This window comes from Pleurodeles waltl, chromosome 1_2 (assembly GCF_031143425.1).
Source record: "Pleurodeles waltl isolate 20211129_DDA chromosome 1_2, aPleWal1.hap1.20221129, whole genome shotgun sequence".
NCBI classification, from domain to species: Eukaryota; Metazoa; Chordata; class Amphibia; order Caudata; family Salamandridae; genus Pleurodeles; species Pleurodeles waltl.
Window position 1 is genome coordinate 1,296,634,783 of NC_090437.1, and position 27,292 is coordinate 1,296,662,074.

The window sequence follows — 27,292 nt, forward strand, 5'->3', positions numbered from 1 at the left end:
AGAGTATAAATATGCCCCTTGATTCACTAGCCTCTATAAAGGCCCCTGGCTGTAAAGCACACATGAGCTAAGGTGGCCGAGCCAGGTGTGCTGGCCTGAAAGAAGCTCTAATAATTTCTCAGCTGTTATTGACATTACATGAATCCATCCGTTTGAGCCCCTACCCCCTGCCCCCCACCTCAGGCTTCCGCAACAAACCTTACCTTACACAATCAACAGCGTCAATTCCTCCATAGGAGATAAGGAGCATCGACCCCCAACAAACACTGCTGCACAGAAAGAGTGAAAATAAAGTGGTAATACATTGATTTTATTATCATTTTATTTTTCACTCTGCCAGCAAACTGAGTGTGAGGGCGGGGCCAGTGCGGCATTGTTGCTGATTGGCAGCACAGAGGAGTGGCTACTTCAGTTTGAAGTGCGCATGTGAGTTTGGCTGGCTACCTTGTTCTAGCCAGACCTACATGAAAAATCCAAACCTCTCCAACCCAGCTGTTGTAGACAGCAGGGTTGGAGAGCAGGCACAGGCCTCCATTGGCTTTCGGAGACGAGAGCCAGCCCGCTCCAGCCAATCCAGATGCTTCAGTCATGCTGCTTAACAGCATGAGAGCAGTGTCTTGACTGGATGATGGAATCGGCTGTGGGACCTCGCACGCTAACTGGAGTCTGGAGCCAGGAACATCAAGGACGTGCTGCAGACAATGTAAGGTAAGTGAAACTTTTTTTTGTAAAAAAAAAATTCTGCCCCTCTGATTTAATATATCACCAACCTCCACTGCCATTCAGCACCATTTTAATAATTCTACAGCATTTCTGCCTTGTGCATATTGCCATATGGATCACAGGTTTTCTCTGATTATCTTCCTTTTAGCATAAATGCATTGTCCTTTGGCTGGGTGGGTGCAGAGTACAGGACTATAGGACAGATGTATGAAGCACTGGGCGCAATGTGCGACCAGCATTTTGCAGCCAGTGTTGTATTTTATAAACCAACTTATGTACTAAGAGGACAGCAAAATACTGAAGTGCAGTGGGTCGTAACTCAACCTACCTCATGAATACTAATGCGTTAGGTCGTAAATTTTAACCTACTATAATTTGCAGCCATCACAAGAATGGAAAATAGAATTTGCAGTCATCACAGAAAGTAAAACAGGGCGTGCTTAAAAAAGTAATGAAAAGTTAAACAAACCATTTTTAGGAGCAGACTGTGGTCATCCCAAGGCCCACTGCCTACGCCTAGAAACGTTTTATCAAATCCTCAAAAAGAAAGGGGCCCCCACGGGATCACTTCCCATTTGCAAATTACTTAAATCAATTTTGGATTGAAGGTAAAATATTAATGTTCTGCGACCGAATTTCAATTTAAAAAGTTTAATACATACCATAAGGAATCGGTATTAGGAAGTGATGCCCTTTACATGTCTCATAAAAAAGGGGTCTTTAAAAAAAAATCTTCATGTATTGCATTTTCAGGATTAAACTGACAGACAATCAAAAGAAAATAAACATTTGACATCATGTCACAGACAACAAAACCCACACCACAAAGGTTACTCCTGTAATAGCCCCAGTATAGATGACACAGAGGGCATCTGAAAATCAGCTGGGGTCTCCGGTACCCCCTCTGGCACCATATAGCCTGTAAAGAATGCCCATATGTCCCAAAGATGGGAAGAAATCAACATTTATTCTGCATATAATTTGAAATGTTTGTTACAGTAAGTCAGTTCAGACAACCAGTAAAATTTAGTCGGGTGCGTCCCCTGGCCCAGTGCCTCACCATAAGCCTCTTGGCCAGCAGCCTGTTATCTACAGGTACATCTTTAACCCAGCCAATCGGCACCACTTGCGGCAAAATGACAATTGGTACATCCAGAATCTTATATAGGTTAGTTGCCACCTCTGCCCAGAATCTCTGGAACCCCCCAGATTCCCATGCCAAATGGAAGAATCCAGCCTCAGGTGCCCTACATCTCTCACAGTTGCAGGCGTCTATCAGACCCCATTTGTGTAACATCGCTGGGGTGTAGTACACACGGTGTATGAAACAATATTGTATGAGTTGAAGGTGACTATTGGCATAAAGGGGTTCCTTAATGTTTAATGAACCCATTTAATGATTCAGAAAACCTTTTCTGAACTGTTGCTTGGGTTAGGACATCACAAAGTGTTTTTTAGCGGCCGCAAACCCTTAGTTTTGTTGAATCTGAGGGTTTGCGACTATTAAAAGCCTTTGTACATCAGGCTTAAATATTTTAGTCCTATGCTGCAAACTGAAATGCCAATAGCACACACCATCCAACTAGATACCTGCCCCTCTCACCTGTCTCTTTCCTCCTCCCTAGCATCCTTATCGCTCACACATCTCCTCCATCGCACCACTAGGTGCAGCATCCCTACACAAGACATGTAACTCATGCGCGACACCAAAACGCTTCAACATGGGATCACAATAGATAAAAAAACTCTGCCAACCACACACTCCCCCATGGTGCACTGTGCTACTTATCAATACAGAACTCTCTCTGTTTATACACATGGAGGTGGAACTCTGCAGCCTCCCTATGCTACTTCAGACCGATGTAGTTCTATTTAAACTATAGGTGCCATGGGTGCTACCCAGTTTGTTTCCGGATTCCACACATTGGGCATTTCAGATCTGGCACCAATGGCTCCAGAAAGCAAAACATGGCCCTGGATATCAGTTTGGAGTAGCCAGGGGTAGCAGGTACTATGCCTGGCACAGCATTTCTACCCCTGGTTCAAGGAGTCATCAAGGCAGCAGCAGGCGCAGAAAGTAAGCAATCTCTTAGGGACATATTTAAGAGCCCCTAATGCCCCCATAGCGTCATTTGTTTATGCTAAGGCAGAGCTAAAGTGGCTTTTTCCACTGCCATATTTACAAAGTGGTGCAATGCATGCATTGTAAACCCTTGCTCCGCATTATGCCTGCGCCAGTCACATTTTTGACGCTAGTGTAGCAAAGCACTACAATAGCATCAAAAATGTTGACGCTGGTGTGTTGACTTCTATCATAGTCCGCCGTATTGTAAATATGGCACAACAATGGTGTTGTTGGGTGCCGGTAAGGGGGTGCAGAAAAAGTGGCGCATCAGCTCTGATACGCCACTGTTTTTTAAATATGGGCCGTAGAGTCATGTGTACTGTCTGCAGCTTTCACTCCTTGCCCTTTATAGTCCCACAGTTTTAAATAGGAGGCTATGAAGAGGCTAAAGGTGGAACTGTGAGTACAGCCTGTGATGTCACCTCAGACCAAAAGATGTGTCATGTCACTTTGGCTACAGCTGCGTTTTGAAAGATCAACAAAGATGAAAACAGCTTGAATCTCACAACCTGGCAAACTCATCTGAATGAATATCTTAACTTTAAAATAAAAAGAAACCAAATAATATAGATTTGGGAAACTAGCAGGGTGGGTGAGTTCGCTGTGTGCAGGATTCTTCATTTGACTTTGGACAGGTTCAGTACATATCAAACATGGCAGATATGAAAAGGTCTGCAGTCCAGAAAGAGTTCATCTGGAAGCCCCTTGTCCACTTCCTTGAAGTTTCTTGGGGAAAGCAAACCCACTCAAGACCACATATGTGTATATATAAACTTTGGAGTAACATCCCTAAGTGCCCTTAATAGCTCAATTCTCATTGTTCTAACGTGGAGGTGTCCTTGTTAATTATCTATTTTTCAATGGAATTCCCAAAACAAATTCTGATGACTCTCAGGGTCGGCTCCTTCGCAGTGTATATGTGCTTGTAGCCTATGGCACATTATATTTCTGTCCTGATGAAAGACAGGGACTTTATAGACCTTCGAAGGGGTGAAACATGTCGACATTGATCAATATTCCAATTTAGACTAGGGTCCTAGGACCATAATATAACTAGAGATCCCCCAGTTGTGCTATATTTGAATCATACCTACCGGCACCACGGATAAAGGGACACCTTGGTGACCAGTAAGTTATTTTTATTTAGACCCCAGTAGGACCTATCCTAAGTGCTCGCACCGGCCGGTTGTGCCCACCCTGGCCTCTAGGAGCTAGGGTGGAGTCGGTGATGTAGGTTGGACCCGATGATGAAGCATGACACTACTAGAGTGGGTGAGAGTCACTAAAAAAGAAAGAACCTCTTTCTTCAAGGGGAAGGGAACCACATTGTGATGAGTGGTCATAATTGTGACCAGTGACTAGGTCCAGGGTTACTTATTTATTGTGATTGGCATGAAATGGCAATGCCTGTTTAGAGGAGCAATTCCTGTTCAATGGATGGCAATTCCTGTTGAAAGTATGCCAATGTTGATAAAGTGATGATGTCTGTTCAAGGAACAGCCATCTCTGATTAAGGACTGGCCATGTGTATTCAAGCACTGGCAATGTTTACTCAAGGAGTGGTAAATGGTTGTTGAAAATGTCTCCTACGCCAACAACGCCCAACTGATAGTATCCCTCACCAACAATCCGACCACCGGGAGGAACAATTTCCACACAGGAGTGAAAGCAGTCGCCGCCTGTGTGAAAGACAGTTGCCTCAAACTGATCTAGGACAAAACAGAAGTCCTCATCCTCGGCTCCACACCCTCCGCCTGGAATGATTCCTGTTGGACCACCGCCCTTGGAAACGCCCCACCCCCAACGACCATGCTCGTAACCTTGGCGTCACCTTAGACTCATTGCTCTCAATGGACCGACCAGTGAGCGCCATCTCATTGGGTTGCTTCCACACCCTGTATATGCTTTGAAAAATCTACAAGTGGATACCTACCGAAGCCAGAAGGACAGTCTCCCAGGCCCTTGTCAGCAGCCACCTCGACTATGGCAATGCACTCTAAGCCGAAACCACCGCCAAGACCCGGAAAATACTACAACGCATCCAGAACGCCTCCGCCCGTCTCATCAAGAACTCCCCACGACACAGCCACACCTCCACCCTTCTGAGAGACCTACACTTGCTACCTATCGACAAGAGAATCACCTTCAAGCTCCTCACCCATGCCTACAAGACCCTACACGACGCCGGACCAGCCTACCTCATCCACAGACTCTCCTCCTACACTCCAGCCAGACAACTCAGCTCCGCCAACCAGTCCCTCGCTAACATACCCCGCAACCGGCAAACCACAGCCGGAGGAAATTCCTTCTCCCACAAAGCGGCCATGACCTGGAACACCCTCCCCATCCACCTCAGGCAGTCCCCCACCCTGTCACAGTTCAGGAAGGACCTTAAGACCTGGCTCTTCAACTGATCCTCAGCACCCCCCTACTTCCCCCAGCGCCTTGAGACCCTTACGGGTGAGTAGCCGTGCTTTACAAATCTCTGATTGACTGAAAATGTAAAATCCTCCCAGGGTGGATGAATAATCTCATCATAGCCTTTGTGTCATAATCTGACCCATATTAATAACTTGGTTATGCCTTGTTTAACATAAATATTACTTTTGTCAACGTAGGAACTCTAGCAACGTATCACTGAAGATTCACGCACATCCGCTGGTTCAACCAGATGGATGGGTGCGCTTTGAAGCGGCACCAGGATGGCATGACGCACTCCACACACAGTCACACAACATGTTTGCGCGTACCTTCACATTGTCCAGTACCACCAGCGGCCCGTTCACTGCACACACCGTCTTGTAGGCTGAGGGCGGGAAGAGAGAGGAGAAAACGTCAGTTCTCAAGGTACAGCATCTTAGTTGTAGGTGCAGAGGTGGGAGAGATGACAAATTAACATGGGGGGTGTCTGGCTTGGCTCAAGAGCCCATGCACGAGCCGAGGCCTAAAAATAATTGTCCTGTAAATCATGCAACAATCAGCAAATTCAAATATGATAAAATCTCTTCAAAATTAAAAAAAAGTGTATTTCTTTAACGTGCAAAAGCGTTTGACTTCTTACCGCGGATTAGATCACCGCGTTCAGAAGTAATTATTAGAAATGATAGTTTTTTGCATGAACTTGGAAATCTTTCTACCCCAGCCCTGACGACTATGCCTTTAGGGAGAGGCAAGTCAGTAGTCATCTGCATCTCGTATGTGGCCTAGATTTGTGTTTTACATGAGCAACGTTACAACCTGATAAATAAAATACAAGAGGTGTTTGTGTGGCGCAGGTGCTGAGCGCGCGTATTCGAAGGTGGGCTTGTGTGTGATAACTAACAAAAGGAGCCTCGGGAACTAAAATATGTGGATACAAGGCTGAGCCCAGGATTTGGGGTTTTACATTTGCTTTCTAGTCCCTAGCTGGCTATCTCTTTCTCTCGGTTTTTACATCAAGGCTTATGCTCTCTTTTAATTCCTGGAGCGTGAGGGTAGAGCTTGAGTGGCAGGCAGAAGCTACATGAAAGCTTCACTCAGTGCGGGCTCAAGGGTCCAGGAGGACCTCGAGCCGAGCCGAGCCAGGCATCTGGCTCGAGCCTGGCTCGGGCTTTCTGTGCCTCACTCACCTCTACGTCTGTGAGCAGGCAGCCAGCTGGCATGTGTGTGGAGAGCCCTTGAAGAGCACCACTGCCGAGTGTATGAGGACAACAGGCCACCACCTAGTCTAGTACGGAATCTAGTCTAGTACGGAAAAGTAAAAGCTGGAGACCATCAAGGGTACGTTTGGCGAGCGGGGGACACCTGCTCATGGACACCAAGGCCTGGTCAACGTGAAGAAGGTCAAGATGGGCGGATGGGCTTACGGACGGGCGCATGGATGAACTGACGGGCGGGTAGATGGGCACCGGTGCTTGAATGGATGAATGGGTGGATGAGGGAGGGGCCGACCATTTCGATAAAACTAATTGGAAAGCCCAAAGGACAAGCGTGAAATGCAGAATCCGTGAAATTGGTTTGCAGCTAAAAACAGCGAATTTCAAGAAGCCATGGCGCTATTTTCAGCGAAGATGGAGCCCAAGCGGATCGTGGCTGCTGTTGAAGGTGTTGAAAATGGCGCAGAGGATGCAACTGCTGCTCATTTTTGGTACCATTTTGCACGTGCATTAGTGATTCCGAGCGCCTTGTCAGAGCAAGGATCAGCTCTTGTGTAATACTACCCTTGTCCGCTGGGTGTCCCACTCCTGCTCCTCCAGGCCTGCGGGGGCCAGCTGCAGTCGCCCCTTTCTCTCCGTATTTCCGCTCTTTGGCCGCACGAGGGCGCTGCTTTCTATCTTCTGGATCTGACACCGAAGGCCTTTAACTCCTCTGCGCAGCTGATTGGTCGGCCTGCAGTAGGCAAACCCTCTGCCTGGCTTTACACTATCTGAGCACAACTGATGCGCAACTCTCAACTCTGGGCGCTAGAAGCCCTAACTGCCCTTCGCTTTACTGAGGGGGCAGACTGCAGTAGAGCCAATAACGCAAATGTATTTACTACACGCTAAAGTTAAGCTATTTTACTGTAATTGAACTATAGTCTTTAACGACCACAGAATGATGAAAAGTTACTTGGGCCTAAAAGCACGTGTCCGGAAAAGTGCACGAAGTTATCTGCAGTGAGCGTGTTAATCCGCCGAGCTGCCTTCCCAAGAGTGATCCATCTGCGCCCTGTCAGGGCCATGCGGCTGAAACATTAACCCACTGAGCTGTGTCACTGGCATCTGAATCTTGGCCTCCTCCAGTGCGAAGATCTGAACCACCAATGCCCAAGTTCGGAGAGATTCGCCCTGGGCACTTCAGATGTATGCACATTTATGTACAGCATCAGCATCAACCCACTGAGCTATACTGGCCCAGGTTTGTAAGCAGGGGCCTTTAGCCAGTGCCTAACATCAGAGAGATCCGGACCTGGGCACTGCAGTTTAATGCACATGTATGTACAGCATCAGCATCAACCCACTGAGCTATACTGGCCCAGGTTAGTACGCAGGGGCCTTTAGCCAGTGCCTAACATGAGAGAGGTGCGGCTCGCCCTGGGCACTGCGGTTTTACGCACGGGTATGTATAGCAGCATCAACCCACTGAGCTATCCTGGCCCAGGTTTGGAAGCAGGGACTGTACGTGGCGGTCAGTCCTCTTCTGTAGATGCATCAGTTACAATCAGGGCCCTGTGCTTTAATGAACATAGCTCCTCGACGCGCATGGGTTCAGTGACACCGGCCTTGACAGGCAGCGGCACCATTACTGTAGAGGTCGTGACCCTCTCAGCGGGCACTGGCAGCGCTGGGCGTGACGTGCCCACACATCTCTGAGGCATGGCCGGGCTGGGTGAGTCCTTCTGTGCCCTAGCCGTCCGTGGGACCAGCGGTGCCGAGGGGGCAACACTGCCCGGCACTCACCCCCTGGGACCGGGACTACGAGGAGTCCAGCACTGCAGCATGAGTAGGCACTGCCCGGAACTCACTCCCTGGGACCGGAACTACGAGGAGTCCAGCACTGCAGCATGAGCAGGCACTGCATGGAACTTACTCTTTGAGAACAGGAAATGTGAAGGGCCCAGCACTGCAGCATGAGCAGGCACTGCCCGGCACTCACCCCCTGGGACCGGGACTACGAGGAGTCCAGCACTGCAGCATGAGTAGGCACTGCCCGGAACTCACTCCCTGGGACCGGAACTACGAGGAGTCCAGCACTGCAGCATGAGCAGGCACTGCATGGAACTTACTCTTTGAGAACAGGAAATGTGAAGGGCCCAGCACTGCAGCATGAGCAGGCACTGCCCGGCACTCACCCCCTGGGACCGGGACTACGAGGAGTCCAGCACTGCAGCATGAGTAGGCACTGCCCGGCACTCACTCCCTGGGACCGGAACTACGAGGCGTCCAACACTGCAGCATGAGCAGGCACTGCATGGAACTCACTCCCTGGGAAGAGGAACTGTGAAGGGCCCAGCACTGCAGCATGAGCGGCACTCACTCCCTGGGACGGGAACTACGAGGAGTCCAGCACTGCAGCATGAGCAGGCACTGCACGGCACTCACTCCCTGGGACCAGAACTACGAGGCGTCCAGCACTGCAGCATGAGCAGGCACTGCCCGGAACTCACTCTCTGGGAACAGGAAGTGTGAAGGGCCCAGCACTGCAGCCTGGGCGGGCACTGCCCGGCACTCACTCTCTGGGACCAGGGACTTTGAGGAGCCAGGCATTGCCCGGCACTCACTCACTGGGGCCCTGAATTGGGAGGAGCTCACATTGCAGCGTGGGCAGGCAGAGCACTGCACTCACCCTCTGGGACCCTAAACTGTGAAGGGCCTACCACTGCAGCATGAGCAGGCACTGCGCGGCCCTCTCTCCCTAGGACCGGAACTACGAAGAGTCCAGCACTGCAGCAAGAGCAGGCACTGCACGGCACTCACTCACCGGGGTCCGGAGCTGTGAGCAGCCAGGCACTGCCCGGTACTCACTCACTGGCGACCAGAGTTTAGGAGCCAAGCACTGGCCGCACTCACTTAGGAATCCAGTACAACTCAGTGAGTGACAGGCACAGCACTCTCTCCCTAGGGCCGGAACTGCGAGGAGTCCAGCACTGCAGCATGAGCAGGCACTGCCCGGCACTCACTCACTGGGGGCCCATAGCTGGAGGAGCCAGGCACTACTTGGCACTCAGTCACTGGGGCCCGGAACTTAGGAGCCAGGCACTGCCCGGCACGCACTCACTGGGGCTCGGGACTGTAAGGAATCCAACACTGCAGCATGAGCAGGCACTGCCCGGCACTCACTCTCTGGGACCGGAACTGTGAGGAACCCAGTACTTCTCCGTGACTGGCAGGGCCCATCAGTACAGTTAGGACAGGCACTGTACGGCGCTCACTTCCTGGACCTGAGCAGAGCCCAGCAGTACAGGGAGGACAGGCACTGCACGGCATTCACTCCTAGGCACCCTGTGCTGCACAGAGTGACTGCTGCCTGCCCCTGTGTCTTCAGTTCTGTCTTCCTGTGATGGGGACAGAGGGTCCTGAAGGCGGGAGGTCCATACCCGGGGGGTGGAGGGGGGGCGCTCTCTGTGAGCTGCTTATTAAACCCCTCCGATGGCATCGCGCCCCTTTACCCCAAAGTGCCAGGAGTAAGTCACATTACTCCTGCAACGCTCGAAGACCAAGAAACACAGTGAACTCAGTCGCCAGTTTTACTTAGACTCAGCAGTGGCGGCCTCCAGTGGCCGGGCTGTGACCACCAAACTCTGTGTCTGCAGGTAGCGTCGCCCCCCGAGTCCCAACCCGTGCGCCTAGAGGCGAGAAGCACTATAGAACGCCGATTAATGGAGACCCCTGCCCCACACCCTAGAGCAGTGGTCTCCAAACTCTTTAATGCCGCGTCACCCCCAGTTGAAAAACAAAAACCATTGCCCCCCCTCAGAATTGTTCACAATTATATTTTAAAGCTGACAATGTTTAAATGTGTCTATTGCAGTTAAGTACTGTTACCTTTTTAAAAATGAAATAACATGTTTCTGATCAAAACAAAGCCCTGTTATCTCTATAATTCTTCTTTTGGTCAGAGCCTGGCGCCCTCCCCCTGTGATCACTTGAGGCCCCCCAGTTTGAAGTCCCCTGCCCTAGAGCGTTTGCCATCTTTTAATAATAATGGATGCATTTCAAGATGGAGCCTGCAGACGTGGTCCTGTTTGCTGATAACAGGGTGAATTCATCTCGACTTTTACGGGTTTTGTCTCCAGAGGCTCCTTGGGGACAGCAGGCACAGGAACCGTGCTCTGGAGTGAAATTAGAGCACTTTATTATAGTGTTTATGATAATTTAGAAACTTTTTAACTTTTCTGAAAATACTCTAGGACTTGGAAAGATTAGTAAATAATCTTTCTGGGCTGTGTTTTTCAACTTGTTTTTGCATTTTCTTGATTGATATTAGAGTCACCAAAACCGATGCTGCTCCGCGGCGCAGCAGAGACAAAAAAAATCCACTCCGCTCTATAGTGCACGTTGGTCGACCCCAGAAGGATGAAGCTCTGCGCCAGCCTAACTGGGACCTGTGATCTGCCCGAAGCAATGAGATGTCTCCATCCGCGGACCTGCTTTCAAACCTTTACGTTTTTTTTTGTTATAATTCAGTGAATGTTAACGCCAAATAAGCGAGTCTATGCGAGCAACTGACTGGCGTGCAGGAAAATCCAAGACTACCCCAAACAGAAGAAAATATTGCACCAAAATAGGGCCTCTCGTCTTTCTCAAGCACCGACTGAAAACCGTTCAATTATTTTCGACCTAAACTGAAACGGATACGTTTTGATATAAATTTGTAGTTCGCCGGAAATGTTAAATACTGCTACCACAAGCTCCCTCGAACCGTTCGTTCACACAGATCTGTAAAACTAATCATGTTTGAGAATTAGCTCGGGGGGGGAAATTGTATCTAAGATTTAAAAAAAATCATTTAGTTAACACAAAATAAACTGCCGAAGCCGAATCGATTTGCAATTGTTTTTATGGCAAATGCAACTCCTGAGAAAAAGGCATAACTGAGTAACAACTAATTGTAATAAAAAGTTTTTCATGTAAAACCTAAAGTAATACATTTACTACACAATTAAACTCATGGTAACAAAATCAACAAAAAAAGCGGAACCGTTTTTGGCCAGAATATTTGATTCAAATAGCTTTGTGAAAAAATCTACAAAATTCATGACAATCTAGTATTACCAGAACAAAATTATTGGGAGCAAAACGAATAGATCTTTGACAAAGGATGCAATTCATGACGAAAAAAATAATCCAATTGTTTATAAATTATTTTTTCTCAAAAACGGTTATGTTATATTGAAACAGATTCAGTCAATAACAACACGAGTTCTCTTAGGATCGAATTGATTTTACTCGCAGCTTTTGCGGTCTCAAAACATGTTTTACGACTTCTTACTTTTCCAAATATGTGTACATTTTACTTTAGCCTATTTTTGCTGTTACTTTAAATTTAAAATTGCATATTTTCCCCCTATTTTCTTAGTACTTCAATAAGGAGGATTTAGGAGTATATTTGCCTTTTTAGTCCGAAAAAGAAAACGAAATCGGAGCTAAAATGAAGGCAAAACTGGTGTTTATTTCAGCCATGCTCTCGATGTGGCTGAAATGTTTAATTGTGACAGTTTCGAGGTGCAGTTATTTCGGGTTTTAGCCCCCCGCCCCCCAGGCACGGGTTGCGCTGTACCGTATGCACAGTTCCCAGGATGTCACTTTACACCCGTGTCTGTAAATTGTCGCTATGTCTTCGTGACACTCACTATGTGCGGTGATTAAATGTCTAGTATCGGTCTTTATCAGGCACACAACAGCGCCGGCCTACAACAGCCCAGCCTGGTTGTGACACTCGTACTCTCCTGTACACACACATGCCGTCACTGTGCACACGATTCCTGTTTCTTTTCATTTTGAATATTCATGGTGCGTAATTAAATCACGTGTACGCAGAGAGTCTGCAGTTTATTGTATGGCCTCTCTGGTTTCGGCAGGGGTATAAGGTCACTGTTTGCAGCACGTTTGTTGCAGATCTTTGCAGTAAGGTAAACATGAGGTAAGCACCGGCTGCAGCAGAGGTATAAGGCACTGTTGCAGCACGTTTGCTGCAGATCTTTGCAGAAGAGTAAACACGAGGTCTGCACCGGCTGCGGCAGGGGTATATGGCACTGCTTGCAGCATGTTTGCTGCAGATCTTTGCAGTAAGGTAAACATGAGGTAAGCACCGGCTGCAGCAGGTGTATAAGGCACTGTTTGCAGCACGTTTGCTGCAGATCTTTGCAGAAAGGTAAACACGAGGTCTGCACCGGCTGCGGCAGGTGTATAAGGCACTGTTTGCAGCACGTTTGCTGCAGATCTTTGCAGAAGAGTAAACACAAGGTCTGCACCGTCTGTGGCAGGTGTATAACGTCTCTGTTTGCAGCACTTTTGCGGCAGATCTTTGCAGAAAGGTAAACACAAGGTCTGCACCGGCTGCAGCAGAGGTATAAGGCACTGTTGCAGCACGTTTGCTGCAGATCTTTGCAGAAAGGGAAACATGAGGTAAGCACCAGGTGCAGCAGGGGTATGAGGCACTGTTTGCAGCACGTTTGTTGCAGATCTTTGCAGTAAGGTAAACATGAGGTAAGCACCGGCTGCAGCAGAGGTATAAGGCACTGTTGCAGCACGTTTGCTGCAGATCTTTGCAGAAGAGTAAACACGAGGTCTGCACCGTCTGCGGCAAGGGGTATATGGCACTGCTTGCAGCATGTTTGCTGCAGATCTTTGCAGTAAGGTAAACATGAGGTAAGCACCGGCTGCAGCAGGTGTATAAGGCACTGTTTGCAGCACGTTTGCTGCAGATCTTTGCAGAAAGGTAAACACGAGGTCTGCACCGGCTGCGGCAGGTGTATAAGGCACTGTTTGCAGCACGTTTGCTGCAGATCTTTGCAGAAGAGTAAACACAAGGTCTGCACCGTCTGTGGCAGGTGTATAACGTCTCTGTTTGCAGCACTTTTGCGGCAGATCTTTGCAGAAAGGTAAACACAAGGTCTGCACCGGCTGCAGCAGAGGTATAAGGCACTGTTGCAGCACGTTTGCTGCAGATCTTTGCAGAAAGGGAAACATGAGGTAAGCACCAGGTGCAGCAGGGGTATGAGGCACTGTTTGCAGCACGTTTGGTGCAGATCTTTGTAGAAAGGTAAACATGAGGTAAGCACTGGCTGCAGCAGGTGTATAAGGCACTGTTTGCAGCATGTTTGCTGCAGATCTTTGCAGTAAGGTAAACATGAGGTAAGCACCGGCTGCAGCAGGGGTATAAGGCACTGTTGCAACACGTTTGCTGCAGATCTTTGCAGAAAGGTAAACATGAGGTCAGCACCGGCTGCGGCAGGGGTATAAGGCACTGTTTGCAGGACGTTTGCTGCAGATATTTGCAGAAAGGTAAACACAAGGTCTGCACCGTCGGCGGCAGGGCTATAATGTTGGTGTTTGTAACATGCTTGCTTTAGACCTTTGTAGAATGGTAAACACGAGGTCTGCACGGGCTGCGGCAGGTGTATAAGGCGCTGTTTGCAGCATGTTTGCTGCAGATCTTTGCAGTAAGGTAAACATGAGGTAAGCACTGGCTGCAGCAGAGGTATAAGGCACTGTTGCAGCACGTTTGCTGCAGACCTTTGCAGAAAGGTAAACACAAGGTATGCACCAGATGCGGCAGGGGTATAAGGCACTGTTTGCAGCACGTTTGCTGCAGATCTTTGCAGAAAGGTAAACATGAGGGAAGCACCGGCTGCAGCAGGGGTATAAGGCACTGTTGCAGCACATTTGCTGCAGATCCTTGCAGAAAGGTAAACATGAGGTCAGCACCGGCTGAATTAATAGACAGGTTGGAGCGTTTCTAAATTCAACTGAAGCAACACATCGTCGATACTATATTCTCTTTGATGCACCCGCACTGCTCCGATTAATCAATCCGAGGACACTAATTTAATTTTTAGCCTCCAATTTCAAATCCCTTGACCTTTACAGTACGTTTTTAAAATGTCAGTTATAATTGTAGCCACTTTATATATATCCAGTTTATTAATCTGTTAATATTATTTAATTTTCTAAGCAGTTGCGCACCCCCAGGGGTCCAGGTTGGCAACCACCGGTCTAGGGCCATCAGCAGGTGGGCGGTTCAGCAGGGCCCGGGCCAGGTCCCTAGTAGACTTGGGTACTCGAGAGACTGTATAGCTCTGCTGTACCATGCAAGGTTATCTTCAGTGCTGCATCTGTGGTACTGGATGGAGTCAGTGCGCTTCCAGGCACTCTGCTACTGACCAGTGATTCTCCACTGCTCATGTCTTTCCTGGCGACGCACTGAAAACATCCATCCTTGGAGTTACGTCGCCCATGACAGACCCGCACCTCCAGCACGAACACACACACATTATTTAAATGTATATAGCGGAAAACGAATCACCCCCGAGAGGGTCTCTCGGCGCTATAGCGCATTAACAGGAAAGAAGGATCTGAATGGCCAGATTTTAAGGGTTTTGAATAGAGTTACATCAGGGCAGGGCCGTGTATGTGGGTAGCTTGTTCCAGTGGTGAGGCGCTGGCGTGAGAATGATCTCCCCCCCCCCACATCTGGCCGTACGTATGCAGCGGGGGTGTAGTAGAGATGGCCCACTGGATCTTGCGCAGATAGGGCTGGTGCTTGTTTTGTAGGAAGAGGGCGCTGTTTCCAGATTGTGGGGGGGGGGGGGTGGCAGAAGGCTGCATACAAGGCGAGCAGGAGTATTCTGCACCATCCTCGCTGGCCACACCCTGCTGGTGCCAGGGTGCCTCCACACCTCTCCTGCACCAACCTCGCTGGCCACACCCTGCTGGTGCCAGGGTGCCTCCTAACCTCTGCTGCACCATCCTCGCTGGCCACACCCTGCTGGTGCCAGGGTGCCTCCACACCTCTCCTGTACCATCCTCGCTGGCCACACCATGCTGGTGCCAGGGTGCCTCCTCGACTCTCCTGTACCATCCTCCTCCCCTGCACCATCCTCGCTGGCCACACCCTGCTGATACCAGGGTGCCTCCTCGCTTCTCCTGCACCATCCTCGCTGGCCACACCCTGCTAGTGCCAGGGTGCCCCGCTGTTTCCAGATTGTGGGGGGGGGGGGGGGTGGCAGAAGGCTGCATACAAGGCGAGCAGGAGTATTCTGCACCATCCTCGCTGGCCACACCCTGCTGGTGCCAGGGTGCCTCCACACCTCTCCTGCACCAACCTCGCTGGCCACACCCTGCTGGTGCCAGGGTGCCTCCTAACCTCTGCTGCACCATCCTCGCTGGCCACACCCTGCTGGTGCCAGGGTGCCTCCACACCTCTCCTGTACCATCCTCGCTGGCCACACCATGCTGGTGCCAGGGTGCCTCCTCGACTCTCCTGTACCATCCTCCTCCCCTGCACCATCCTCGCTGGCCACACCCTGCTGATACCAGGGTGCCTCCACACCTCTCCTGCACCATCCTCGCTGGCCAAACCCTGATGGTGCCAGGGTGCCTCCTAACCTCTGCTACACCATCCTCGCTGGCCACACCCTGCTGGTGCCAGGGTGCCTCCTCTCCTGCACCATCCTCGCTGGCACACCCTGCTGGTGCCAGGGTGCCTCCTAACCTCTCCTGCACCAGCCTCGCTGGCCATCAGATATTCATAGCTATGATGATGGCCTCCTGTGGGGCTTACCTGAACGCACAAATGTGTGCGTGGTCTAGCAGCAGGATCACGCAATGGGTTCAAGCACCTGCTGCAGAGCTGGTGTGTAACCTGCAGGTTACAGCTTTGATTGATCCCATGGAGAGGAGTGATGGCGGTGCGTGGCAGGGAGCTTTTGTATGTCTGGAATGTTGAGGGTTAAGTAATAACGTGATGTACACATACCAGGTGCTAGATACTTGCACCAGAGCTGGAAAGGGGAGCTGTGGGTTTACTGGGTTCAGTAGGCGCTCAGGTTTTTGGGGTGCATCCACGAAGCACAATTTCAGCTTTCATTATCTGAGCTCTCGTCACCATGTCTAAACAAGTGTTCCGGCCTCTTGTATGTAACAAAGTACCCTCACAGCCATCCTGCCGGTTTTGGCCTTTGTTTTGTTTTTTCAACAGAATTCCACACATTTCCTCAATTATTTCCCGTTCGCCGTCCCTCCCAAGACCTCTTTTCTGCTCCTGTGGCGTCCCCCAGAGTTTTTGTTGGGCGCTTTCTCCTTCCTTGGCTAATCCGGCACATTAGGTGCAAAGCCAGCCAGGCCGCAGCAGTGGAGAGGTGTCCAGGCTCCCTGCAACTCCTCCTCCTGCCCACACCACAGCTGCCAAGCCGGTGCCACCTGGAGCAGAGCACTGGTCCCGCCCCGCTCCACGTTGGTGGGTCTCCGGAAGGAATCCAGTGGGGCGTGTGGTTAATGCTGCGCCCACCCACGCGAGCCAAAGGCACATCTGTTTATTATTTGTTATCATCCCACCTACAAAGTTAACTCTGCCCCCACCCAGAAGCGGCCAAACAGTTTCCAGTGATCCAGTGAAATGCCATTCTGCCTGGTGCAGCGTTACCATACGCTGATGATGTGCCATTTGTTGTCCCTTTTGCAGTAACTGAGTATCACCGCTAGGTGGCACCTTAAGGCAGACGTCCTACTTGCCTTACAGAAGCTGCCTGTTGAGAATAAAATAATGAGCCACTGTATAAATGATTGAACTGTGTGACTAAATGCAATCCAAACCCTCAGAAAAATATGTCAAAACTGAAATACATACTGGAAATGCATCCCACTTGGGCAGACTTCTCCTCAGTACCCTTTGTGCTTGCTAATGTGACAGTATCTGCACCCACATTTCTCGTCTGCCCCTGTCTTCTGTGCCAGGGTCTCTATCTGTATCGTGGCACGTTTGTACCCCTAAATGTGCCCCTAAGGAGGCACGTGTAACGACCACTCTCAGTCCTAGGGGTGGGGAGAAAGCCTGTGCTAGGTGCCATGGGTGCAAACCTAGTCACCCCCCAGGCCAGCCAGCCCAGCTGCAGAGCTGCCACTGCCATGCACTGGTGCCAGTCAGTGCCAGCCTGTGCTGTAGATTATGCTGATAATCACCACCGAGCCCGCGCCTTCTCTGCCCCAGTCACTCCCCCCCCCGCCCCCTACTTTCTCGTGCTTTCGCCGGCCTTGTCCTCCTCCATTTACTTGTTCAGGCATAGACAGAAAACTGTTCGGGACAATTTCGAACCTTACAAAAAATCTGCGAGGATAAAGTCAGGATTTCTAAACTCTGCTGAAAATTGTCAAAGTCTGCTGTGAATCAAGATTGCAGATTCGGCCTCTCCGTGCAGAAAATACCCTGGGGAGAGCTTAACTTTGCACTTAAAGTCATAACCAACACTCCCCCCAAACCAATGTACGTGTTACAAACAAGTACTGCAACACAGCACAACATAATATGATGAAAAGAACAGTCAAAGTGGCACTGATCGGACCCATTGGCAGTTTCAACAAAGAGGCCAAGGTGTGAATGGGTGGCAAAGTTGAAGCCGCTGAAATGTTTTGTGCTAGGGTTTTTGACTATTTTAAGTGTTTCTTATCATTGTACTAGTTTAATCAACCTGTCTACGAAAGTTTAATCCTTTTTATTTTTACCATGTTTTTTTATAAATATGTATCATTTTATGTGGACCTCCAGTGGAGTTCTGTAACATAATAAATAAACTTGAAACTTGAAGCCGCTCTGTAGAGACATTGCGTGGAAGCTGGCAAGCCCTGTGGCTGTGTAGCACTTCATTGTGGAAATCCGTGACTCTGCTTTCCAGTCCCCTTAGACTAACTCTTCTGCAAGAAATACATCCACTCACTCAAAGTTTGCACATATTAAGGGCTTCGATTGTTACATCTGTATACAGCATACATCATCTTAAGGATTCTGCAAAGTACCTGTCACCATAACGAATCGACAGAGTTCCCACATAAGGGTGCCAAGCCTGCCAGACAGTGCTTAATTTGAGCCGGTGTTCTTCAGTCGGTCAACCTCTTAATTGTCAGCACCAGCTCTAGTGACCGCCCACCACGTGGTAGCACTGTCTAATTCTGCTGTGACCACAACAGTGTTTAATAAGTCAATATACATCACAAAATGAGTGGTACCTGCCTCTCTCACCATTATTCTAGCTGGCATAGGCTGATTTGGCACACTTTTCGGAGTGCAGTGGTTAGTTGTTGCGCTGGGACTGTCATTGGCAGGGCTGGCAGGGGCAATGGGTTGTGCAGGCGGAATGACCTCCGAGAAGAGCCCTGGCAATTATTTTTACACAAATTAAGCACTGCTATCAGATGGTGCACAGAACTGGATGTAAGAGCGCCTGTTGGTGTAAATGGGGAACTGTACATAGATGAAAATGTATGTTCTCTGGTAAACAATTATAGAACCTGCCCTCTCTTTCATCTAGCAAACTGACTGTGAACAGAAACTGGGCTCACATATTCAAGTCTTACAGTTCTGAGTATAGCGCATGCTGACATTACATGTCTGTACTGGGTAGTAACGTGTCCAGAACATTTTACATGGGATTGCATTCAACCACAAACATGTAAACAATTCCAAACTATTTAATGTTTACATTACCATGCATAATTGCTGTACAGAGGCATATTGCCTATGCACCGCAGCCTCAGCAGTAGTGTGGGGTGGTGGGACAGGACTATGTAAAGATTTAGGCACAGATTTACAAACAATCCACACAACTGAGGCTGGTGTGCCTCATTGCACGAAGAAGAGGAGCATAACTGATCTCATTGTGCCTTCCTCAAGGAGGCTACAATTCTGGCAGAAATCTGTCCAGGAATGTTTGCAGACAGGGATTTGCGTTAAAACCCATGGGTGGTTGCACAGAAATGGCCATGTACCTCCCAAGGAGCACCCCCTTGATGCAGCGTAATGCAAAACAGTCCGCGGCGCGACTCAGTCACTTTGGGAAACCATCCAATGCAAACCCTGATTTCATTGGACAGTGAATCCCAGCGTAACAAAAGTAAAGCAAAGCTGCCACAAAGCGGTAGTAAATCTGGGCCTTAGTTTTACACAGAGAAATAGATGGAGTCCGCCCCAGACCGGTTCCCTGTGCTCCCAACCCGGCCAGGAAAAATAAACTCTGTTCTAGGAATATCTGTGACTGCTTAACCCAGTAAAGACCAGGGACATGATTTTCAAAAAAGTATAAATTCGTTCAAAACTTACTGATGCACAGGGATGAAGCTTTATGACTTGTTGAAATTCTCAATATACACAGAGAGAGTGGAGGAAATGAGAATTCCCTGCATCGGTTCCAATACAACAGTCCTAACAGTAAATAATGATACAATCACAACAAAAGCGCATGTGACGCACAGAGCGCTCCCATTTCCGCCGCACCTTTTGTGCGTCATCGACAAATATATTTGCAGAGCTGAGTTCCACTTGCACACTCAAATCAAATCATTAATTTCAGATTGTTTCATTGGTGACTCCAAACCACTTCTGCAGTTCAGTCAGACATAACTTTCCCTGACGTTGTGTCCTGTGGAGGGAGGCGGACGGTCAGGGCAGCAGTTCCATGGAAGTTTGTGACCGAACACAAACTTACACTTTTTTGTGCACTCACAAACTGTTCTCCTCCTTCAAGAGGTGAGGCAAAATCTCTTCACTGGTTTGACACTGGGAGGCTGTGTGGAGGTTTTGCCTCTCAGCTCTGTTTTTGTGTGAGGTGTTGCCGATATTCTCATCATTTTTCTAGCTTACTTCTGATCATCTGCAGTAGTCACAAGTTTCTAGTCGCGACCACGAGAAAAACGTAAAATTTTCCACTGCGAATATATTTTTCTCTCTGAGAACTCCCCTGTTCCCTACACCATTTTGTAGTGAAAAGAAAGTTTACCTCACCTCTTGAACGAGAACAGTTTGTGAGTACACAAAAAAGTGTAAGTTTGTGTTCGCTCACCTCCCACCACAGGACACAATGTCAGGGAAAGTTATGTCTGACTGAACTGCAGGAGTGGTTTGGACTCACCAATGAATCAATCTGAATGGCAAGTGAAGTTCAGCTGTGCAAATATATTTGTCAATGATGCACTGAAATCTGCGGGCTGGGGGCTCTGATTCGATTTCAGGATTTGAATTCACCCTCGTGTGGTTGCGCTTGTTGGACTTAAAGAGGCTGTTTCAACTGTCCACACAAATGCTCCTGAAAAAGCCACTTTCCAAGAGTTCGCAGCTGCGAAACGTGTGCGAAGGTGCAAATGATTATGTTTTACTGTTTTAGAGGAGTTTTATAGACAATTTGGAGATTCCTGCAGGTTGAAAAGTTTTTCGTTTTGCACAAGTATGTGCGAAATATGTGTTTTTTCCCAAGAATGTATGCTGCACAGATCCTCGTTTCACACTAGCAAAATAGTTCTGCATAAAATATACTCTGTATGAAATCTACTCTTCTAGAAAACATTTAGTGCTCCGTTGTTGCGCAGTGCAAACCCCCTGCTTGACGCTAACCCTTGCAGACAAAAACACTTGCAGCATTTGCACCGTGCCTGCAAACGCTATGCAAACATTTCCCCGGGACAGAGCTATTCTGCAAATATTTTTCAACCTGGCTGGGCTCAATGCCTGTGAAAAATCACCTTTCTCTGTGCGAAGACTGAGCTTGGCCTGTGTAAGTTGGAAGGTGAACCAGGACACTTTGCAGCCTTCGTGTAGGTGCATTGCTTACCACAAACTGATTTGACTCTGGGCCGCTACAAACACGGTGTCATCATTACTCAAGTCACCGGTTCTCATTCTGTCGACCTCAGGAGGATGTGTATCCGAGTAGACCTCACTGTGAGCAGAGCCTATGACACGCATTCTACCTACAGAACTCTGCCGTCGGCGCTCCACCCACTGAGCTTCTCACTAGCTATTGTGGGACTGCGTGGAAAGTTCCTGCCGAAAGAACAGACAGAATTGAATATACACCCTGCACTCAGGGGGAGAGCCCAGTGCTGAGGTGATAAAAGCCATTGCCTTCCTGTCTGAAATCACACAATGCGTCAGACACAACATATCGAAGTACTTTGTGGTTTAATAACAGGGCCATCTGACGAACATTTGTATGTAACCAGATCTCTTGGCAGTCCATGCCGTCTAAATAATAGAGGAAACCTGCTTTGAAAATCTGTCTGTGCCCTTGACAACCCAGACTTAGTAAGCCGGGTCAGAAAAGTTTAAAACTACTGCAAATAAGTTGTGGCTCTAAACCAAGTAGGAAAGGAGGGGTGAGTATTAAAGGACTGCAGGAGTACAATACAAAAGGCAAGCCTTGTGTGAGCAGAAGGCCACCCCGTGAACCAGGGGTCACGGCGAGTGAATGGAGAGGGGGTAGACACATTAAAACAGGTTTTCTTACTGAATGGATTTAGAAAGCTGTTGACAAATACGCAGGTTTAAAGTTACTGGTTAAAGAAAGGCTTTGGCTGGAGACCATGTGGTTTCTGAGTGAAGAGCATAGAGGCAAAAGTAAGACTGGACTGGGCCGGTGATCATTTTCTGATATCAAACTCCATGGTAGCAGGTTGTGGTGTATCAGGGCCTGCAGTGCAATAAGGCCATTGCAGTCAGCTGCCTTACGGTGCCTCCACAAATAGGCAAAAGAGGGCGCCATTGCATCAAATGGTCTCAAGCTGAACGTGTTGCTAGGTGGAGGGAACACAAGGGGTAACATTTCATTTTGCCTGTGGTTATGACAATCCTTGCAGCAGAGCTGCCAAGCAGCCACACTGTGGCCTTTGACCTGCGAGAGGTGCCCGGCTCTGTTGCCCCTTGGGTCAGTGCTCGCTTTTGTCTATGACCATGAGGCTGTGTGTGTAAAGTAACCTCCTTGCATTGGATCGGATACTGATTCATGGTGTCTTCAGCCTCCCCTTGGCCTACGCAGCATGTGTCTGCAGAAGATGCTGACACTGGAGAATTGCAGTTGCAGGTAAGTACATTTCTCTTCTTAAACAAGATACCAATGCTGGAGAATTGCAGTTGCAGGTAAGTACATTTCTCTTCTTAAACAAGATACCAATGCTGCAGAATTGCAGTTACAGGTAAGTACATTTCTCTTCTTAAACAAGATACCAGTGCTGGAGAATTGCAGTTGCAGGTAAGTACATTTCTCTTCTTAAACAAGATACCAATGCTGGAGAATTGCAGTTACAGGTAAGTACATTTCTCTTCTTAAACAAGATACCAGTGCTGGAGAATTGCAGTTACAGGTAAGTACATTTCTCTTCTTAAACAAGATACCAGTGCTGGAGAATTGCAGTTGCAGGTAAGTACATTTCTCTTCTTAAACAAGATACCAGTGCTGGAGAATTGCAGTTACAGGTAAGTACATTTCTCTTCTTAAACAAGATACCAGTGCTGGAGAATTGCAGTTGCAGGTAAGTACATTTCTCTTCTTAAACAAGATACCAGTGCTGGAGAATTGCAGTTACAGGTAAGTACATTTCTCTTCTTAAACAAGATACCAGTGCTGGAGAATTGCAGTTGCAGGTAAGTACATTTCTCTTCTTAAACAAGATACCAGTGCTGGAGAATTGCAGTTGCAGGTAAGTACATTTCTCTTCTTAAACAAGATACCAATGCTGGAGAATTGCAGTTACAGGTAAGTACATTTCTCTTCTTAAACAAGATACCAATGCTGGAGAATTGCAGTTACAGGTAAGTACATTTCTCTTCTTAAACAAGATACCAATGCTGGAGAGCTGTTGTTACAGGTAAGAACATTTCTCTGTCTGGCTAAGGGTTGAGGCCTGCAAGGCAGTAGAGTCAGGTGTTGTAGAGCAGGGGTCTTTAAACTGGGGGACAGGCCCCCAAGGGGGACCTCAAGTGATCTGGGGAGGCGGGGGCAGGTTCCGGCCAAAAGAAGCATTATGCTAATAACAGGGATTTGTTTTAAGGTGGAAAAATTGAGCAGCATCAAACCGCTCTGTAATGGGCCATCACTAACATGTTTTGCTATTTATATCCAAGCTGGGAGGAGTCTGAAGGGAAGGGGCTTGAAATACTCTTCGAGCCCCCCACCCTCACTTCTAATAATCACACTGTGAATACTTTTACATGCCAGTAAGGCCTGCCTGACCAGAATAGTATGTTTGGCATCATGTAGTGAATTTGATTGCATTTTTGAAAACTGTAGCAGGTCTCAAAACAAATAGGTTTAGGCATATTTAAACATTGCCAATTTAATAGAAGAATTGTGAAAAGTTTGGAAGGGGCCCGATGATTTTTTTCCATGGGGGGGTAGGGGAGACGCAGCATTAAAACGTTTGATGGCCACTGTTCTAGAGGTATGTTCTTTACTGGCCATGAGACAGCCATGAACTCTCTTAATGTTACTCACCAAAGTCCAAGCCAAAGGGAATACTCATGGAGCCTGCAAGCCCCTTTCCATAATAGAATGGGCTTTACTCTGCCATTGAGCACTCACTGTATGACCACTTCCTAGAACTGAGCTCATGTAATACATTCTGAGTTCATGACAGATACTTTGGTGCGGTTTGTGGTGCGGCCAGATCACCTTGTGGCCACCACCTAGCACTCTAATGTAAAACCCATATGAAGAAAGTATGATTGAAACAATGAAATGATATAATCTGTAGTTTATTTATTTAGCACCCAGTGGTATCAGCTGATAGTTGTATTTAACCAGTCGAGTTTAACTTTCTTTCTATTGGCTAAAGCCCAATGGTCAAAAGCCCGTATGTTGTAAGAAGCCACGTGTATCGCGCATGTGCACGCCGCGCACACAGACACACAGTGAGCTAGTGTGCACACCAGACATTTCGGCGGGCACACCTGTGCACTACGTATGCACAAATACATACACACGAGAGTGTACACATGTGCAGAACATTTGTACACGCACCTACACGCCCCACGTGCATGCGCATCTCGTACACATATGTACATGCACACCTGTGGGCGTTCGTGCCCACCCACGCACACCCACGCCACAATGCCCAGCCCTCACTCCCACACCTCCTGTCCCCGGCACATTCTTGGCCCCGTGGTAATTGCAGACCGTGGTGCACAAACGCCCCTTCCAAGGCACGAGAAACGGGGAGCGCAGCAACCCGACCCCCCAAACCGGATCCGGCGACACAAGAGCTGAAAGGGAAAGGGCCGGCGCCGGAAGCCACCAATTCCAATAATTGAGGGGTGGAGAGGAGAAGAAAGGCACGGGCCGGCGGGGTGGGTGGGCTCCGGGGTGCGGGGAGGTGGGGGGCCCTGTCAGGAGAGTCTGATGACTCCAGGACAAACATGTCTTTCAGGCACCTGTCAGGCCGCCCGCCCCCCCTCTAATCACCGACACCCCGCAAACAAGGCAGCTTTCACTCTGCCCCCGGAGGTGCCAGGTGGTCCCTCCATCTTACCAGCCCTGGGGGTTCCTTTCATAAACCATATCTGCCAGGTGTGTTTGTCACCCTGAAGTAAGGAATCCCTCTTCTTTCTGACCACAGCACCCACATTTGCTCCTGCCCCGGAAAGGGGGAGTGACCCTCCGCTGAGCAAACCCACGTTTGTAAACATGAATCTGCCAAAGCGCCAAGATGCCAAGGAATTTACGAACTGTGCTATGAAAAAAACTACAATGAGACCAATCTCAGACAGTTACATCTAAAGACAACTCCATCTCTCCCCAGACACAAAACCGCTACCTGAGACAAAGTCTAAAGAGACACAGTCTAAAATGCAGCTCAGAGGTCCATTGTCTAAGACCAACCACAGACATTTGCTGCTCAAGAAAACCTACTGCCTATAAACTCCGAACTTATGTCTGAGGCCATCCTCAGACACCCACAACTGAAGACAACCTCCATCTCATGCCAGACACAAAACTACTACCTGAGACTAAGTCTAAAGATGCACAGCCTAAAATGCAGCTTAGAGATCCATTGTCTGAGACCAACCACAGACGTTAGCTGCTCACGAAAACCTAAGAGACCTTCTGCTCAAACCTATGCCTGAGACCAACCTCAGGAGCTTACAACTGAAGACAACCTCAGAGAGTCTCCAACTCACACCAGACACAAAACTGCTACCTGAGACGACGTCTAAAGATGCACAGCCTAAAATGCAACTCAGTGATTCATTGTGTGAGACCAACCACAGACATCTGCTGCTCAAGAAAGCCTCAGAGACCTTCTGCTCAAACCTATGCCTGAGACCAACCTTAGGTGCTTACAACTGAAGACAACCTCAGAGAGTCTCCATCTCACACCAGACACAAAACTGCTACCCGAAACGATGTCTAAAGATGCACAGCCTAAAATGCAACATAGTGATTCATTGTGTGAGATCAACCACTGACATCTGCTGCTCAAGAAAGCCCCAGAGACCTTCTGCTCAAACCTATGCCTGAGACCAACCTCAGGTGCTTACAACTGAAGACAACCTCAGAGAGTCTCCATCTCACACCAGACACAAAACTGCTACCTCAGCCAAGATCGTTGTGTGCCACACCCACAGGGAATGCAATGACATTATCCACTGCTGCCAGTGTCAACAGGAAGCTGCACACCTGTGGCAGCTGGCTCTTTATATAGGGCACATTGTCACTAAACTACCCTTAAGTAGGGTAATATTACCATGAACTGGGTACCAGTTTCATTTGTTCTTTACATTGGTTAGAAAAATGCAGAAGTGCTTATCAACCTCTTTATAAAATAATTAACTATTATCATTATTATAAGTATAATTATTCGTTTTAATATTATTATGTTGTTGGTGTTATTGCTGAACAACACATTAGCCAAACACCACTCCACTACCCAAACATGGCGTCACTGGATGCCACGACCCAGGTCAGAGAATGACTCAGAACCATATGGGAACGTTATTCAGACTCCAAAAGCACCACAGTGTCAGACATCTAGCGGTGCGTTGCACAAACAATGACACCATTATTAATTATGAATCTAGAACCCTGGCCAGGGCTTGACTGTCTCCTGGCCTTTCTGCCACCTCTGTGGCGGCCCTGGAGGATGTGCGATGCTCTCAAGCCTGGGTTGACTGAGGGATAGTCTGTGCATTCTACCCTGTGACCAGTGCTTAATTTGAGCCGGTGGGTTCCGGTACTTGGCACCAGAAGTTAATTGTCAACACCAGCACTTATGATAGCCTACCACATAGTGGCACTCTCTGTCTATTTTAGAGATGCGCAGAACAACAGTGTATTATTCATATATATTAAAAAGGAGTGATAGCTGCAGCCCAAGCCATACTTATAGCTTTGGGGGCTTTGAATAGTCTGTATTGTCATCTGCAGTGCTGGCAGGGGCAATGAGTGGAGAGGGCCCCGGCACTTAGTTTTTGTCCAGAATAAGCACTGCCCGGGACTAGAAACTAATGGAATATTTCAAGATTTTCCCATCAGGCCTCCTTGTAAGAAGGTTGTCTTTTCTTAAACCGATATATGTGGAAACAGACGTAAAATGGATCCTGACCCCCCCTTCTTCTTAGAGAAAGACACCTCTAGGGTCCCACTGGAGATAGTCGGTCTTGCTAGCTGCCTTTGCTTTTCCAGGGTCATTGGGTGATGGGATTGAGCCATCTTAAAGGGTTGCTCTTTAGCTCAGGCTGAAACATGGTGCAGCTTGGAATAAAACGTCGGCATGCTTCTGGGTTCAGAGTTATTTGCTGGGACGGCTGGCGAGTGGTTCATGGAGTACAGTAGGGAGCTTCATTGCCTCCTCTCCCTGCCTCTACTCACACCTTAGTGGCGTAACAAAGGCATGCCGCAGCCCCCGCGGTGCGGCCCAGAGCTCCAGGAGGCTCCCTCAGCACAGTACCCTGGCCTGAGAGCTACTGAGTGAGACCAGAGGGAGGCCCTCCACGTACTGTGCAGGG

The 27,292-nt window shown here is 48.5% G+C and overlaps 1 protein-coding gene across 1 annotated transcript in view; it reads right to left on the minus strand.

Moving 5' to 3' along the window:
* Positions 1 to 27,292, minus strand: part of ATP6V1B1 (ATPase H+ transporting V1 subunit B1) — a 220,911-nt gene that overhangs the window by 114,413 nt on the left and 79,206 nt on the right. The window contains exon 2 of the mRNA XM_069205321.1: positions 5,599 to 5,654. Within this exon, the coding sequence (XP_069061422.1) occupies positions 5,599 to 5,654 (56 nt within the window). The remainder of the gene's footprint in view (positions 1 to 5,598; positions 5,655 to 27,292) is intronic.